Genomic DNA, 19104 nt, shown 5'->3' on the forward strand with positions numbered 1-19104 from the left:
TTCTAAGATAAGCCGTAGGGTCAGTATTGCCTCACGTGTCCCAATATCTCTACGGAATCCAAACTGATCTTCCCCAAGGTCGGCTTCTACCAGTTTTTACATTCATCTGTAAAGAATTCAGGTTAGTATTTTGCAGCCGTGACTTGTTAAACTGATAGTTCGGTAATTTTCACATCTGTCAATACCTGCTTTCTTTGGGATTGGAATTATTATATTCTTTTTGAAGTCTGAGGGTATTTCGCCTGTCTCATACATTTCGCTCACCAGATGGTAGAGTTTTGTCAGGACTGGCTCTTCCAAGGCTGTCAGTAGTTCTAATGGAATGTTGTCTACTCCCAGGGCTGTGTTTCAACTCAGGTCTTTCAGTGCTCTGTCAAACTCTTCACGCAGTATCGTATCCCCTATTTCATCTTCATCTACACCCTCTTCCATTTCCATAATATTGTCCTCAAGTACATCGCCCTTGTATAGACCCTCTATACACTCCTTCCACTTTTCTGCTTTCCCTTCTTTGCTTAGAACTGGGTTTCCACCTGAGCTATTGATATTCATACAAGTGGCTCTCTTTTCTCCAAAGGTCTCTCTAATTTCCCTGTAGGCAGTATCTATATTACCCCTAGTAAGATAAGCCTCTACATCCTTACATTTGTCCTCTAGCCATGCCTGCTTAGCCATTTTGCACTTCCTGACGATCTCATTTTTGAGACGTTTGCATTCCTTTTTGCCTACTTCATTTACTGCAATTTTATATTTTCTCCTTTCATCAACTAAATTCAACGTTTCTTCTGTTACACAAGCGTTTCTACTAGCCCTCATCTTTTTACCTACTTGATCCTCTGCTGCCTTCACTGCTTCATCTCTCAAAACTACCCATTCTTCTTCTACTGTATTTCTTTCCCCCATTCCTGTCAATTGTTCCCTTATGCTCTCCCTGAAACTCTGTACAACCTCTGGTTTAGTCAGTTTATCCAGGTCCCATCTCCTTAAATTCCAACCTTTTTGCAGTTTCTCCAGTTTTAATCTACAGTTCATAACCAATAGATTGTAGTCAGAGTCCACATCTGTCCCTGGAAATGTCTTACAATTTGAAATCTGGTTCCTAAATCTCTGTTTTACCATTGTATAATCTATCCGAAACCTGTCAGTATCTCCTGGCATCTTCCATGTATACAACCTTCTTTTATGAATCTTGACCCAAGTGTTAGCTATGATTAAGTTATGCTCTGTGCAAAATTCTACCAGGCGGCTTTTTCTTTCATTTCTTAGCGCCAATCCATATTCACCTACTACGTTTCCTCCTCTTCCTTTTCCTACTATCAAATTCCAGTCACCCATGACTATTAAATTTTCGTCTCTCTTCACTATCTGAATAATTTCTTTTATCTCATCATACATTTCTTCATCATCTGCAGAGCTAGTTGGCATATAAACTTGTACTATTGTAGTAGGCGTGAGCTTCGTGTCTATCTTGGCCACAATAAGGCGTTCACTATGCTGTTTGTAGTAGCTTTACCACATTCCTATTTTTTTATTCATTATTAAACCTACTCCAGCATTACCCCTATTTGATTTTCTATTTACAGGGTGTTTCAAAAATGACCGGTATATTTGAAACGGCAATAAAAACTAAACGAGCAGCGATAGAAATACACCGTTTGTTGCAATATGCTTGGGACAACAGTACATTTTCAGGCAGACAAACTTTCGAAATTACAGTAGTTACAATTTTCAACAACAGATGGCGCTGCGGTCTGGGAAACTCTATAGTACGATATTTTCCACATATCCACCATGCGTAGCAATAATAGGGCGTAGTCTCTGAATGAAATTACCCGAAACCTTTGACAACGTGTCTGGCGGAATGGCTTCACATGCAGATGAGATGTACTGCTTCAGCTGTTCAATTGTTTCTGGATTCTGGCGGTACACCTGGTCTTTCAAGTGTCCCCACAGAAAGAAGTCACAGGGGTTCATGTCTGGCGAATAGGGAGGCCAATCCACACCGCCTCCTGTATGTTTCGGATAGCCCAAAGCAATCGCACGATCATCGAAATATTCATTCAGGAAATTAAAGACGTCGGCCGTGCGATGTGGCCGGGCACCATATTGCATAAACCACGAGGTGTTCGCAGTGTCGTCTAAGGCAGTTTGTACCGCCACAAATTCACGAAGAATGTCCAGATAGCGTGATGCAGTAATCGTTTCAGATCTGAAAAATGGGCCAATGATTCCTTTGGAAGAAATGGCGGCCCAGACCAGTACTTTTTGAGGATGCAGGGACGATGGGACTGCAACATGGGGCTTTTCGGTTCCCCATATGCGCCAGTTCTGTTTATTGACGAAGCCGTCCAGGTAAAAATAAGCTTCGTCAGTAAACCAAATGCTGCCCACATGCATATCGCCATCATCAATCCTGTGCACTATACCGTTAGCGAATGTCTCTCGTGCAGCAATGGTAGCGGCGCTGAGGGGTTGCCGCGTTTGAATTTTGTATGGATAGAGGTGTAAACTCTGGCGCATGAGACGATACGTGGACGTTGGCGTCATTTGGACCGCAGCTGCAACACGGCGAACGGAAACCCGAGGCCGCTGTTGGATCACCTGCTGCACTAGCTGCGCGTTGCCCTCTGTGGTTGCCGTACGCGGTCGCCCTACCTTTCCAGCACGTTCATCCGTCACGTTCCCAGTCCGTTGAAATTTTTCAAACAGATCCTTTATCGTATCGCTCTTCGGTCCTTTGGTTACATTAAACCTCCGTTGAAAACTTCGTCTTGTTGCAACAACACTGTGTTCTAGGCGGTGGAATTCCAACACCAGAAAAATCCTCTGTTCTAAGGAATAAACCATGTTGTCTACAGCACACTTGCACGTTGTGAACAGCACACGCTTACAGCAGAAAGACGACGTACAGAATGGCGCACCCACAGACTGCGTTGTCTTCTATATCTTTCACATCACTTGCAGTGCCATCTGTTGTTGAAAATTGTAACTACTGTAATTTCGAAAGTTTGTCCGCCTGAAAATGTACTGTTGTCCCAAGCATATTGCAACAAACGGTGTATTTCTATCGCTGCTCGTTTAGTTTTTATTGCCGTTTCAAATATACCGGTCATTTTTGAAACACCCTGTATAACCCTGTATTCACCTGACCAAAAGTCTTGTTCCTCCTGCCACCGAACTTCACTAATTCCCACTACATCTAACTTTAACATATCCATTTCCCTTTTTAAATTTTCTAACCTACCTGCCTGATTAAGGGATCTGACATTCCACGCTCTGATCCGTAGAACGCCAGTTTTCTTTCTCCTGATAACGATGTCCTCTAGAGTAGTCCCCGCCTGGACATCCGAATGGGGGACTAATTTACCTCCAGAATATTTTACACAAGAGGACACCATCATCATTTAACCATACAGTAAAGCTACACGCCTTCGGGAAAAATTACGGCTGTAGTTTCCCCTTGCTTTCAGCCGTTCGCAGTACCAGCACAGAAAGGCCGTTTTGGTTAGTGTTACAAGGCCAGATTAGTCAATCATCCAGACTGTTGCCCCTGCAACTACTGAAAAGGCTGCTGCCCCTCTTCAGGAACCACATGTTTGTCTGACCTCTCAACAGATATCCCTCCGTTGTGGTTGCACCTATGGTACGGTTATCTGTATCGCTGAGGCACGCAAGCCTCCCCGCCAACGGCAAGGTCTATGGTTCATGGGGGGCATGAGATGAGTATACTAACACAATTCCCTCTAAAGCTTTGAATTTGACTCTTCAGAAGTAAATATACATTATATGGGAATTTCGTTACCTTATTAGCTGGTGACTTCTGGCAAACACTGTCAGTCATGCAGTGAACCATTAGACAGGTTAAATGCCTATTTCAAGAAATTGGTTTTATGGACTTACGTTGAAAAGTTTTATTTGACACAATACACGAGCATTCACCATTATAATGACTCCAGTTGCTGGAGATTTCTCAGCTAAGTTGTTCAATGGCAGCAATGTAACCGTAGCTGCAGAAAAATATGGAAAACTGTATTTCTGATTAATTTTGAAACTCTCCTTAATCTACCTGTGAACTAATCTTGAATGTCTTCTGAGTATACAGAAGATCAATCTTTCTCCAAAAAATGTCATTTAACACTTTTAACAGCATTTTCAGTCTGACAGTATCTTATCTGTCCACCGACACTGTCATCAAAGTGGATGAAGTACAACATTATCTGGTTGATTTCGTTAACACTATGGAACTACTTTAAGTGCCGTCCGATAAACTTGCTCCAACAGTGAGAATTCCTATAATGCTCTTGTAGGATTTGGAAGCACTCACACTGTGTAACAGATAAAGCTGATTGATGAAGTCATAAAAGTGAAATGCAATTGAAGTCAATAGATTAACTGTGTGTGCTAAAAGGGAAGTCATATTCATTCCCTGGATCCTGATAATACCACCAGACATGTTCTTCAAAATCAAATATTTTAAGCTTCCAGTGAAAGCTGCCTTTTCTTAAAGGATATGCAAGTCTCTGGAGCAGACTCTTCAAATGTTAACTCGTGTTTTAAGTTTTTTGCAAGGGAAACTTCATGAAGCTTAACTTCAGATGTCAAGTGAAACATTATGTACTTCCATTGTCCAGAATGAAAATAACACAAATAAACATGTTTCGTAAATGCCATTCTAACACACTGTTTAATTAAAAAATATTAAGGAATACCAGCATGACAAGTGGTAACCTCCACACAGTGTTCCTTGGGTAACATACAATTTACTTTTCATCCTGCTCTAAACATAGGAAATCAGTTAGTGCTTTAGTCAAGCTCTTGTGTATCAAAATTTTCAACGTATAATGGATATCTGCGATATAGATTGCACAGTCATTGTACAATTAAGAGTGTAAGAGAGGAAGGCAGACCAAAAACACCAAATAATCGTTTGAAGCAATAAGTCACTAGTTTATAAAATACCTGTTTGCATCCCCATCACACCAGGTGCAAAAACATCAGCTCCTCTTAGAACTGCAATGCCACAAGCTACATCAACAATTACTTCTTGTTGCTTTATATCCAGATCAAGTTCATTCACATTCCAGGGACCAACAACAACAGTTTCTGGTAATTTAGGGTGCACAAAGACTTGTGGCATCTCATCAATTCCATATTCCTCACACTGCTGCAATTTAATGAAACACATATAAACATCCACACATTCTTTATCACAATTTTAGCATTATTTCTGAGAAATTCATAACTGTAATGCTTAGTCAAGAATAATTATTAATAAAATTATGTGTCTTTGAGAAAATTACAGGTAAATACAAAGAAAAATATCAAAATCAGAACTGTTCACGGTAAACTATATAATACCATATACTTAATAAAACAGTTGCTGCATGAGCAGCTTCCTCTTATCACAGAAGTGTCCCAAAGTTTCCATTAAAAAAAGACATGACTTAATTATATTAAAATTTTTAATAAAATCAATTATGAGGATATATAATAAATGTAAATCAAGCTTTTAGGCAAATTTAAACTGTGTCCTAGTAAGTACTCTGAGGCAGAATCTTCTATGGTTTTGGATTCAACCTCAACCATACCTTTTTGTTACAAACATGCTTCATTTGTAGGACAATAGGAGGTCAATAGAGACTAACAGTGATTGAGACCAGTGCAGTTGTGGGAATGTAGGACATGTTACAGGGAAAGTTACCAAATGTGCAACACTGAGAAGTCTGTGTCCCAAGAGCTGCACACAAACGTTTTATCGGTCTTAAAAAAGAACATCAGATTTGTTCCACTGTAGAGGCAACAACCCTCTGTGATCCTATCAATGTAATGTAACACATTGTTGGTAGATTTTTTCTGAAGCACCTGAGGTCAGACAGGCCACATACCATACTTAGACATGTTTGAGCACCTCAAGTGAAGAAATCTGCAACAATATGTGAATAACAGTGATGCTGTAATCCTTCCAGTACATAAAGGCAACACGCCCTTATTGTACCTGAAAAATAACCATTAGGAAAAGATGAAATGCATATTTGCAGGTCCTGCCTATAAAACTTGACAGCAGCAGCCTATACAGAACATCCATAAGAAATCACAGGCACTTCCCTGAAACATGAAACTTGTCACTGACTGCAAATACAGTACCACAACAGCTATGTAATTTACTGGAAATTTATCCTGATTTCCCACTTGTCACAAGTGGTTGTGTTAACAACAGCTATACAAACATGCTTCCACGACTGACCCAAGTCTCCATATGTCCTTGTGTCTGCTTTCCATAGGTATCACACAATTGTACGACTTGTGCAAAGGGAGACACTTCTTTATTTTTCTCAACAGCTTTCACTGGGTTTGGCAGGAAATAAATTAGTGCAGTGTCTGTACAGTTCGATGCAATGTTCCTTTTGGACATGCATGCATGTCTGAAAGAATATTGCATCAAACTATACTGACACTGTCAAATACAGTCACCGCACTAATGTAATTCTTTGAAAGTCTGGTCTGCTGTATGAAGCTATCAAGAAGTTCAGAATGCAAGAACAGACGCTATGATTGTGAATCACAGCATACTGTCTTTCAGTACTTGTAAGGCAATCCCAACACACACAGACATTCAAACACGATCTCCATATCTGCAGCTCGTAGAACTTTTGTATAACGTCTCTGCCAAATTCAACTTAATAGCACCGCTTGTCACCTCCTCATTACCTCCTTGTATATTAATTTTCAGTGACTGGACATGGGTGTGGGATGATTCACAGAGAACATGTTTCACTATTAATTGAATCTGACTCTGTTGGCTAATAAGATTGTGTGTCTCTTTATTAATATTAAAGTTCTTCAGATTCAGGTGAAAAATGTAACCTTGAAAGGATAGCAGTCCACAAGTCATTTATTGGTTTTGTAAGAAACACATTTCCTAATAATGCCTACACCCAACCATGTCCACATTAACAGTTAAATTTCATTTCAGCACTTAAGTTTGGCATTACTGTACTACTTCTCCGAATTAATCTCTGTGGTAGACTTTTTATAACTGGTCAAATAATAATATGATCTGCCAATGGAAGCTACTGACACAGAATGACAATACTGTTCATCCACTGACATCACAGATAATTACGCGCACCTTCCACAAATAAACCGAATCATTACTCACTATTACCATGACAACCAACAAAACATTTCCCAAGTCTTAATTCATCACTTTAGCAAACTGTAGAAATAAACTTGGTGCAATGCAATTACTTACAACTGGTCTTCTTGAAACCCAAACGACAACTCTCTCCTCGCATTCTGGTCCGTGACCATTACATTGTTGAACATAACAGCACGACAATGTCCCTTTTGGAAAAAAGCATGTTCAGGTCCAAAGATTCCAGAAAACCAACAATGCATAAGGGGTATGATTTACTGTCATACCACTATCAACATTAATGCACCTCACAAGCAAAGAAATTCCTGAAAGCTAACATAATTGTATTATAAGGATAGGCAACAATTGCTTCCGTATCACCATGTCTAATTCTAGTAATATGATCGCAGAAAACAGGTCTACAAGTTGGCATCATTTAGTAACCAACTATATCAAATTTAATTTGCTGCATTCTACTAATTCTCATCGTCTCTGCAGTAGTCTAAGAGTCTGTAGATGTGGATCACTCACATGTGTGGATACTGTAGGGTGTCAAAACATGCATGCTATGCCCATCATGACTGCAATCACACGTCTTCACTGAGATATCTACTATCCAAAAAGGACTTAAACAATTATGTCAACAATATCCTACCACACCTATATCCATAATGGTTTTGGCTATGGCCAGAGGCACCATGCAGTTGTAAATGCTTTTGCTGATGCATCTTTGCCACAGCTAGTGAGGCATTTGCATCAGTTACAGCTTGGTTCCATTTTAATTAGTGTACCACTCGAGGAGTCTCAAATGTTGAAATATTCAAGAACAAAACTGATCTATTTATTCATGTACTTACTTTAAATGTATTTTCCCTTTGACAGAGGCAATTATGAATATGACAGTAATGAGTTGTCCCAATTCCCCTGTTGGTGTAACTTGTGTATGGCAAGCACTGAGTAGACACCACTAAACTAAGCAATCTTTCTACAAGCTGTGCTGCTCCCTGCTCTGTGGTTCTGTTCTGATGCATTGTTCTTGGAACCACAAAGGGCATCAAATACACTGAAAACTATAGAGCTTTATGTACCATTTTTTCCATGATATATGAAATGCGGCTTGTTACTCTGGCTTCCTTTTTTTATTCATCTTTGAAAACTGACATACTACCACAGATCAGACAGGCACTTGAGAAATTTGTGGCACTTGTGGAACTACATGCCGATTACTGTTAAAGAATTATGTGATATTGTAAGTAAACACATACACTGAGTTCACAGGCTAAAATTCCTGCACCCTGGTGAACATGGAGGCAACGTCCAAAACAGCTGTCCAAAACAAAAAAAAACTGCACATCACTAACTCCCATTTTCTTCATGGACCATTTAGTAAATAATTAACATCAAAGCTTCTTTTCTATAGGAAGAATATTCAGAAACTTCCAGTGGCAAAGTGGGGAACTATGTGAGGACGTCCAAACAAACAGCCATGGAGGAGATTTCCTGGTTCGTGTTGATGGTATGGTAGAGATAAGTACAAAGGAAAGTATGTCATTTTGCTCAACAACATTTGCCATGTAGTTTTGACAACTGCACCCAAAAGAAATACAGTATTTCCAAACTTACAACCTCTTTTCGCTTGGTTCGCAACTAACTTGTGAATTTTTTGACCAACACGCTTTGTTTAGATGGAGTAATTCCATAAAATCTTTATAATGTGACCATTTTACCTATGAATTAATTTCATAATCTCAAATAAAAAGTCCATTAGACAGATCTTCCGGCCAACACTTCACCCCAGGAGGCAAAATGTGTAGTATTGCCAACAGATACACACAAAAGTGACACATTTCCTGGCTTTTGGAACCAAGAGTTCCTTCCTTGGTAGGGGGTGGGGCAAGTGACCTGAGGGATAGAGAGGTTGGGGAAGGTTAAAAAGAAAGGGCAGGTCACCAGACTTAATGATTTGATTGACTGGTACTAAGCTCAGTTATCCAAGGCCATTGATGTTAGCTCTTTTCGCTTAAGCTATTGTGAAAATTATTGATAGCGCCAGCGAGTGGTGGATGTTGCTATATTATTGCATGGCTGATTATTTAAAATTTAAAATCATTTTTTGCATTTACAGTGGGCCTCACCTGTACCCAAGTTCTGTGCACTGTATATGTTTAACATTTTGAGAGGTCTCACTTATTACTAACATTTTATTGGCCATGACCAGGGAATTTAATTGTGTTAAATAACATTTATTACAAATGTTTGACTATCATCATCATCATCATCATCATTACTGTTGTTGTTGTTGTTGCTGCTGCTGTTGCTGCTTGACTTGAAGCTCTTGGGCAAGCATCCATGAACCATAGATCTTGCGGCGGTCATATGGCATGCGTGTCTCAATGATATAGACAGCCATACCACAGTTGCACCCACAATGGAGGGGTATAAGTGGAAAGGCTAGACTAACCTGTGGTTCCTGAAGAAGGGTAGCACCACTTTCAGCAGTTACAGGGGCAACAGTCTGTGAGATTGACTGATCTTGTCTTTTAACACTAGCCAACATGGACTTGCTGTGCTGGTACTCCGAATAGCTGAAAGCAAGGGGAAACTACAGCCATTTTGTTTCCCCAACGATAATGTAACTCCACTGTACAGTTTACTGGTGTTGACATCCAGCTGAATACAATATCCCGGAGCAAAAATAGTCTACCATTTCGATTTTCAGGGGGGGTACTTAGAAGGATGTCATCATCAGGAAAAGAATAGTGGCATTCTACAAGTCGAAGTGTGGAATGTTTAATTCCTTAACGGAGACACAGATCAGAGAACTTAAAAAGGGAAATAGAAGTTAGACATGTGGGGATCAGTGAAGCGTCGGCAGCAAGAATAGGTCTTGTAGTCAGGTGAGTGCAGGGTCATAAACACAAAACCAAATAGGGATAACGCAGGAACGAGTCTAATAATAAATAAGAAAATAGGAATGCAGATAAGTTACAACATACAGCATAGTGAACACATTATTTTGCCAAGATAGGCATGAATCTAACAGCCTCTACAGCAGTACTAGTTTACATGCCAACTATCTCTGCAGATGATTAGGAGATTGAACGAATACATGATACAATAAATGAATTATTCAGTTAAAAATCAAACAATGGTAACTTCAGGTTGGAATATCAACAATTTAAGGAAAAAATAGATTGCTACTTACTGTAAACATGGCACATTAAGTTGCAGAGATGCACAATTAAAAGACACTCTCACATTGGCTTTTGGCCACAGCTTTCATCAGAAAAAAAAGAAACACACACACAAGCTAGCACACCTTGTGCAAGCATGTCCATTATCTCCGGCAGCTCAGACCGGAATACAAACGTCGCATAAAATGCAAGCAGCAATCTGGAGGGGAAGGGATAGCAGTATACAGGTGGGGGGAGGGAGAAGAGCGCTGTTTGGCAGAGCGTGCAAGGACTAGACTGCCAACAGGCACAGCATCAGGAGGCTGTGTGGCAGGGAGATGTGTAGGCGGAAGGGGAATGGACCAAAACAGGAGAAGAGTGGGGAAAAATGGGAGAGTGCATTGGCAGAGGGTGGCACACAAAGAGGGTGGGAGATGAGAATAGGGAGGAGGTGATAAGACAGAGGAGGGAGGAAACTGTTAAGGGGAGGGTGTGGGGACAGTATGTTACTGTAGTTTGAGGTCAGGTTAATTTTGGGAGTGGAGAATATGGTGTAAGGATAACTCCCACCTGCACAATGCAGAAAAGCTCGTGATGGAGGTGAGCATCCAGATGGCTTGGGTAGTGAAGCAGCCATGGAAATAAAACATGTTATGTTCAGCTGCAAATGGTGGTCTACTTTGCCCCTGGCCACAGTTTGGCAGTGGGCTGTTACCCTGGTGTACAGCTGGCTGTTAGTCACATTAGTATACAAAGCTGTGCAATGATTGCAGCAGAGCTGGTACACAACGTGGCTGCTTTGACAGGTGACCCAACCTGTGACAGGGTAGGATTAGAGTGTGAAAGGAGTGGAATAACAAGTGCTGTGTGGATGGATTGGGTAGGTCTTGCACCTGGGTCGTCCACAGGATATGATCCTTGTGGCGAGGGGTAGTGGTTGGGAGTGGCATAGGGATGGACTAGGATGTTATGGAGGTTGGGTGGATGATGGAACATCACTTTAGGAGGGGTGGGAAGGATCTTGGGTAGGATGTTCCTCATTACAGGGCATGATGATAATTAATCAAAACCCTTGTGAAGAATGTGGTTCATTTGTTTTAGTCTGTGGTGGTAGTGGGTCACAAAGGGGCACTCCTTTGTGGATGGTTCTTGGGGGTGGTGGGAGGACTGGGGGAGTGAGGGGAAAAGGCAAGGAAGAATTGTTTGTGGATTAAGTCTGGGGATAGTGCCTGTCTATGAAGGCCTAGGTGAGAGCCTCAGCATACTGAGCGAAGGAGTTCTTGTCACTGCATATACACTGTTCCTATGTGGCTAGACTGTATGTGAGGAAGTTTTTGGTACGGAACGAATGACAGCTGTCGAAATGCAGGGATGATAGCTGACAAAATGCAGGCGCTGTTGGTGGTTGATGGGTTAATATGGACAATGGAGTGGATGGAGCCATTAGAGAGGAGGAGGTCAACATCCGGGAAGTTGTCACACTAGGCTGAGAAGGACCAGGTGAAGCGGATGGGTGAGAAGGCTCTCCCATACGCTTCACCTGGTCCTCCTCAACCCAATGTGCCACCTTCCTGTATGTTGACCACCTCCTCTCTGATGGCTCCATCCGCACCTCTGTCCACATTAAGACCGCCAACAGTACCTGCATTTCGACACATACCAAAAAATCCCTCCTATACAGCCTGCTCACCCATGGATGGTGTATCTGCAGTGACAAGGACTCCCTTGCCCAGTATGCTGAGGGTCTCACAGATAGGCACTAGCCCCCAGACCTAGTCTGCAAACAGATCTCCCGTGCCATTTCCCCTTACACCCCAATCCTCCCACCACCTCCAAGAAACAGCCACAAAGGAGTGGCTGCTTCATCACCCAGTACCACCATGGACTGGAACAACTGAACCACATCCTTTGCCAGGATTTTGATTACGTATCATCATGCCCTGAAATGAACAACGTCCTACCCAAGATCTTTCCCAATCCTCCTAAAGTAGTGTTCCATTATCCATCCAACCTCCATAACATCCTAGTCCATTCATACACTGCTCCCAACCTCTATCCCTTGCACTAAGATCATATCCCATTGGAAGTCTCAGGTCCATGACCTGCCAAATCCACCCATCCAGTGCTTCATATTACAATCCTGTCACTGGCTTATCCTACCCCATCAGAGGTCAGTCCACTTGTGAAAGCAGCCATGTCATATACGAGCTCTGCTGTAATCATTGCACAACCTTTTATATTAGTATGACTAAGAACCAGTTGTCCACCAGGATGATTGGCCATCGGAAAATGTGGCTAAGAGCAAAACAGACACCCTGTGGCACAACTTTCAGCTAGACATAACGTGCTTGATTTCCATGGCTGCTTCAGTACCTGGGCCATCTGGATCCTCCCCTCCACCATCAACTTTTCTGAACTGTGCAGACGGGTGTTACCTTTACAACACATTTTCCGCTCGCAAAATTATCCTGGCCTCAGCCTACAGTAACATATTGCCCACACACCTCCATCTAACAGTTTCCACCCCTCTCTGACTTATCTCCTCCCTATTCTCGTCTCCCACCGTTTTTCTGCCAACGCACCTGCCCATATTGCCCCACTACCCTCGTTTTCCGCTTCAGTCCCTCTTCTGCTCCTGCTCCCCACCACCCTGCCCACAGCCCCCGATGCTGCAACTGTTGGCAGTCCATGCACACACTGCCAGACAGCGCCCTTGTCTCACCCCACCTGTACACTACTATCCCTTCCGCTTCCCCATCCTCTCCAGATTGCTGCTTCTGTTCCACATGACAGTTGCATTCTCGTCCAAGCTGTCAGAGATGGTAATCCTTCAGTGAGATGTGCTAGCTTGTGTGAATGCATGTCTGTGTGTATGTTTCTCTTTCTTTTTCTGATGAAGGCTGTGGCTGAAAACTAATGTGTAAGTGTCTTTAATTGTTCCTGTCTGCAACTTAACGTGTGATCTTTATGGGAAGTAGCAATCTGTATCTGCCTTAAGTTATTCAGTTAGTGAAGGGAGACACAAACTTAATTATGATGGACAATTGAAATTTGAGAGGAAAAGGAATAGAAGCAAAAACAGTTGCAGAACATGAACTGGGGAAAAGGACAAAGAGGAAGCTATCTGGTGGAATTTTGTATAGAGCATGATTTGCTAACACTTGGTTTAAGAATCATGAAACAAGGTTGTGACAAAGCAAGCTGGGATATTTTTAGTTCCCCTCTTGTTTTGCCATACGCCTCCTTAAAATTCATTTTTTCAGTTTTAACTAATTACCATTAACATATATGAACATTATCTGCATTTTCATAAAAGAGAAAGGTTGGCCCTTAGTTTTAAAGAATATAACATGAGATCCAATTTTGTGCTTAGTTTTATGTATGTAATTGATTTTCTAATTTATTTTGACTATTCCTAGTTAGTATCTTTCATTATACGGCAAAAATCAGTAATTTTTTCGTAACTTAAATTCTATTGTTGATGTATAAACAAATATAAATTCTGTACTAATTATAAACATTTGGAAGACAAACTAATAGTATTCTTTAAGTATTTATTTGGCTCTATTCGAAAACACGTTAGCAAAGTCAGCACTTGATTAATTCCAAAGTAATTAACAGTTTTGTCAAAAGTACTGTTTACATAACTATATGTGTTAATTTCATCATTTAAACAAATAATTTGGCTTAACCCTGGTAGTAGAAGAAACTGTTAAAAAGACTGAATTTTTCGATGTATTCAGTTAATTTAATGAGTTAAGTCTTAATTTTAATTTCTGTAAATTTAACTTCGAACAATGTGTAGTTTCAGCCCCTATTATTGTGAGGATATATAAGGCCCAATTTTTGATCCCGTGACAGTCAGCCCACAGCCAAGTTTCAGACGAGGAATCTGTGTTGGTTAGAACGACAACAATGCATCAACTTAACAGTGTAATAAGTGTTACACAATTACGCCGTGTGTTAAAACAGTGACTGTGTCTGCTCCATATGTACCTTTCTATTCTTAAAGAACTGTGAACTTTGTGGTTTGGCTTTTACTGCTCATAGATGTTCAACAGTAAATTATTGTAGCAGTATGTGGAGTTTTGCCTGCTAACTATTAATGAGGCTTATGGGAAGTTAGAACAATAGTGCACTGGCCATATATAACTGTGTATTATTGGGGGACTGTGAAAAGTGAAAGTAAAAGACTGTGAAATGCAACTGTGCAACTGTCGGCTACAGTAGACAGTACTGCATGTCTACCTCCTATTTTTTTCAGCCAGTACGTCAACACCAAGGACAATCAACGAAGAAACAAAGTAGGCGAGCTGCTGCAAGGTGTACACTTGGAAGAGACCTGGGGACACTGGATGGTTTCAGACTGATTGAATAATGGTTAAAGAGTGATTTTGAAATTACAGTTTTATCAGCAAGACATTTCCCGGTGCAGACTCTGACCATAATTTATTGCTTATGAACTGCAGACTAAAACTGGAGAAACTGCAAAAAGGAGATGGGATCTGGATAAAATGAAGTAACAAGAGATTATTCAGAGTTTCAGAAGGAGCATTAGACAATATTGGACCGAAACAGTGGGAAGAATTAAAACAGAACGTGAATGGATATCTTTAAATGAGGAAATATTGAAGGCAATAAAAGATCAAACATGTAAAAAGACACAGTCTAGTTGAAATCCTTGGATAATAAAGCAGATATCGACTTTCACTGAAGAAATGAGAAAATATAAAAATGCAGCAAATGAATCAGGTGAAAGGGAATACAGATACCTGAAAAATTATGCCGCGTCCACATGCTTGGGGCTTGCCGCAAACTCCAAGTCTCTACAAATGCTTGGCTACATTTGGGGAACTATCCACACGCTCGCGAGTGTGCTTGTTTGTTCTGGAGAAGCAGGCATGATGGATGTAGAGGTTGTGTCGGCCATAACCTTTGGCTTAACCTATCTTTACTAAAAAAAGAAAAAAAGAGGAAAGAAAATGAAAAATATGGCAAAGATAGTGGATGTTAAAAATTCATAGAAACCGTTCCAGGTAATTGTTAAATTATAGCATCATTCATGTATCTATGATCATTATATAGTTTCTTATGTGTATTTCATTCAATATAATTAGGCCTATGAGAAAATTATTGATTTAAAATTTGTGTTTGCAGAGAATTTATGGAAGAAAACTATAATGAGCTTCTTCATGAACCATCTGGACAGTTTGATAACTTCTGCAGGATGAGCTACGCTGATTTTGAATATTTGCTGAATGAAATTTCACCTCTGATTCGAAGAAAAATACAGACTTCAGAGAAGCTATACCAGCTCAATATCGTCTGGCAATAACACTGAGATATTTAGCATCTGGAGACAGTTACAAAAGACTACACTATTTGTTTAAAGTATCCACCCAGACAATATCAAAAACTATAACTGAAGTCAGCAGAGCTATTAATAACGTTCTGAAAGATGCAATAAAGGTAATGTGAAACACGTTTGATATTTTGTTTTTAATGTTTTTTATTAGTTTGAAGAGATAAGCGTACAAAAATATTAATCAGTGTTCTGTACTTATGCACTAGTATCATACTGCTCAAAATCTTCGTAAGCTCTCTGGAATGCTTCGTTAATAATGTTGTGTGTTGAGGCACGATTATTTCATCAGATACCGGTACCGGTATTACTGAAATTGTAGAGGTGGGCTTTGAAGGGCTGGATTCGGTTGAGTAAATAGTTATGATGTCATCTCTATTTCAAGGATGTGGTGGTAGTAATGGAGTGGAGGATCTTTCATAATTGGAGATGGGATTGGTAGTGAAGGGGTCATGATTTGGGGTAGAAGATTCAGAAAATGACATCTGAAAACATGCTGAGTGGTTTGGTACTACTGTATATCCACTTGACACTGATGATGGTCTAGAATATTGAAATGAATTATGAGGAGATGGTGTTTAAAAAAAAAAAGACCTCTGTTTAATTCTTTTGATAAATAAACCATCTATTTCATACATCATTAATTTCCTGTCGTCTTGAAGAAGTTCCCGCATCTTTTTGGCTAATAGCTGAGCATACAGATCACATTCATTATCTTCAGTATTTGCACATGATGGACATTGACTAAGCACATTCATTAATTGACCAAATGCTGTGGCCATTTGCTCTTCTGCTATATTCGATGCAGTGCGACGACGAGATTTCTCCTTAGATTTACTTGTAGATGGTGAAGAAACCATAGATGCAGGAGTCGAGGAACCCGCCACACTGTTATAATTTTCTGTCTCCTCGGTTTCATCCACCGTTTCTTTTCCAGCTGTTTCTGAAGATCTTGATTGCTGCAAAAATTAGATTTTATTAATAATTCTACAGTACAAAAAATTATTTCAAATTTTAATTATTATTTTAACATTATCTTTTCAGATGCCCTCTACAGTGGAAGATTGGATTAATATAGAAAGGGGATACAGCAGTAAATTCCCACATTATGTGCGATTGTTGGATGGCAAACATAGTTATCGAGTGTCCACCTCATAGTGGAACTGAATATTTCAACTACAAGAAAACTTTCAGTATAGTGCTTTTGGCATTCGTCGATAGCAATTATAACTTTATGTTTGTTGACATAGGATGTCAAGGGAGGATTAGCAATGGTGGCGTTTTTAACAATTCATTATTATGGCAAAGAATCTGCAGAAACGAAATGAACTTCCCCACACCATGCCCACTTCTTGGATCGAATAATAACGTAAATGTGCCATATGTATTTTTAGCAGATGGTACCTTTGCACTCAGTACACGTGTTATGAAGCCTTACCCTGGACTTCATGAGATTGGATTGCCAAAAAGAATATTTAACAAACAATTGTCTAGAACCCGGGTTGGAATGGAGAATACTTTTGGCATTTTTAACTACAGTGTTCAGAATTTTTCAAAGACCTATTAATTTAGATCTCGAAACTGTGAAAGAAATTACTATGACCCGTGTGCTACTACATAACTTTCTCTGAAAAAGTAGATCTTCTTCAGAAAGATATATTCCCCCTGGAACTTTGAATGTATGGGATAGTAATGGGAATCTGATAATACCTGGTGCATGGAGGAATATAGAAGAATATAATGCAATACAAAATTTGCCACTTGTACCTCAAAGATCGCCGCTAAATGCCATCAAGATTAGGGATGAATTTACTTCATATTTTTGTAGGAGTACAAATGCTTCATGAGGAGTTCTGACTTCTTAATTTTGGAGCATGTACTTCAAATTATAGAAACAGTAAAAATCAAAAACGATAGAGTCCAAAATACTGAAGTGTTTTTGCTTACCGTATCTGAGTTCAAACCACCTTGTTGGTATATATTTGCAGCAGAAATGATTCCATAAGCTGGTATGCAAACCAAACTGGTTTGTATATACCTTCAACTTCTGAGGGAAAATAATTATTTATTATTTACGTCATATACATACTTATTTTGTTAGTAACACAACTATTTTAGTAAAAATAAATATAGAACTTTGAAAAATGTACACTTTGTTCCAATCATCTATTTATCAAATTTATTGTATATATTATGTAAATATTAAAAAATAAAGAAATTTGTACCTGAGCCAGAATGAATAGAATCTTGCTTCTTCTTTAAATGTTTATGAAATGTGACCATAAGAATTTCCTTTTTGCTTTTAATCTCCTTGACAGGTTTCTTTAAAACTTCACTGAGATGACTCCAGGCATCAGCCACTTTTTTTTTTTTTTTTTTTTTTTTATTATTATTTATCTTTATGGTCTTTGTTCCTCAGGTCCCAAATGCAGGGTTCTGCTTGATAACATTCGATGAATTGTAAATTTCCTCATTGGACCAGTCACCGGTATTCATTTTCCCTGCTGTAGCCTACTTCTATACAAAGAGCAATGCACTTCTGTCCACCGCCAGTGCACAAACAATACTAGGTCCACAACAAACATGTGGACACGTCGCAAGTGCTTGCCGCAAACCTCCTTTGATTTGTGTCAAAAAACTGACTCAACCGGATCGACCACAAGCACTAGCAAGCCTACCCAAGTCAAGCCAAATGTTCTAGCCACACATTTGAATTTGTGATGGCTTGTCGTGGTTTGACAAGCATGTGGACGCGGCATTAGGTTGACAGAAAATGCAAAGTGGCTAAGCAGAAATGGCTAGAGCACAAGTGCAAGGCATGACTTTACCAGAAAAGAGAATCAGCTACATGAATATTAAGATCTCAGATGGCAAGTCAGTACTAAGCAAAGAAAGGAAAGCTGAAGATGGAACGAATATACACAGTGTCTACATAATGGAAATAAATTGAGGATAATGTAATATCAAGAGATGGCAGAGTAGGTGAAAACAGGGTGGAAGATATGATACTATGAGGAGAATTTGACAGAGCACTGAAAGACCTTTGGACCCTGCAGCAGACAACACTCTTTCAGAATTATTGAGATCCTTGGGAGAGCCAGCCACAACCAAATTATTCTATCTGGCTTGTAAAATACAGGAATGATTTACTTGCAGAACAACAGAAAACTGGTAGAAGCAAACATCAGAGAAGGTTGCTTTGGATTCTGGATCAACGTATTAACACCCAAAGCAATACTTACCCTACAACTTGCCCTAGAACACACGTTGAAGAAAGGAAAAATATGTTTATATTTCTTGTAGATTTAGAGAAAGGTTTCGACAGTGTTGGCTGGACTACACCCTGAAATTTTAAAGGAAGCATGGATACAATACATGGGGCAAAAGGTTATTTATAAGTTGTACAGAAATCAGACTGCTGTTATGAGAGTTGA

The 19104-nt window shown here is 39.9% G+C and overlaps 1 protein-coding gene across 2 annotated transcripts in view; it reads right to left on the reverse strand.

Moving 5' to 3' along the window:
• LOC124605279 (tRNA (cytosine(72)-C(5))-methyltransferase NSUN6) overlaps nucleotides 1–19104 on the reverse strand; it is a 93568-nt gene that overhangs the window by 63484 nt on the left and 10980 nt on the right. The window contains exons 2-3 of one of the 2 annotated variants that reach the window (XM_047136853.1): nucleotides 15081–15262; nucleotides 4960–5164 (exon numbers count right to left, since the gene is read on the reverse strand). In XM_047136853.1, coding sequence (XP_046992809.1) covers nucleotides 4960–5137 — 178 coding nt within the window. In that variant the 5' untranslated portion in view covers nucleotides 5138–5164; nucleotides 15081–15262. The remainder of the gene's footprint in view (nucleotides 1–4959; nucleotides 5165–15080; nucleotides 15263–19104) is intronic. The other variant, XM_047136852.1, reaches the window with a different exon arrangement.

The sequence above is a fragment of the Schistocerca americana genome, chromosome 3 (genome assembly GCF_021461395.2).
Source record: "Schistocerca americana isolate TAMUIC-IGC-003095 chromosome 3, iqSchAmer2.1, whole genome shotgun sequence".
Classification (NCBI taxonomy): domain Eukaryota; kingdom Metazoa; phylum Arthropoda; class Insecta; order Orthoptera; family Acrididae; genus Schistocerca; species Schistocerca americana.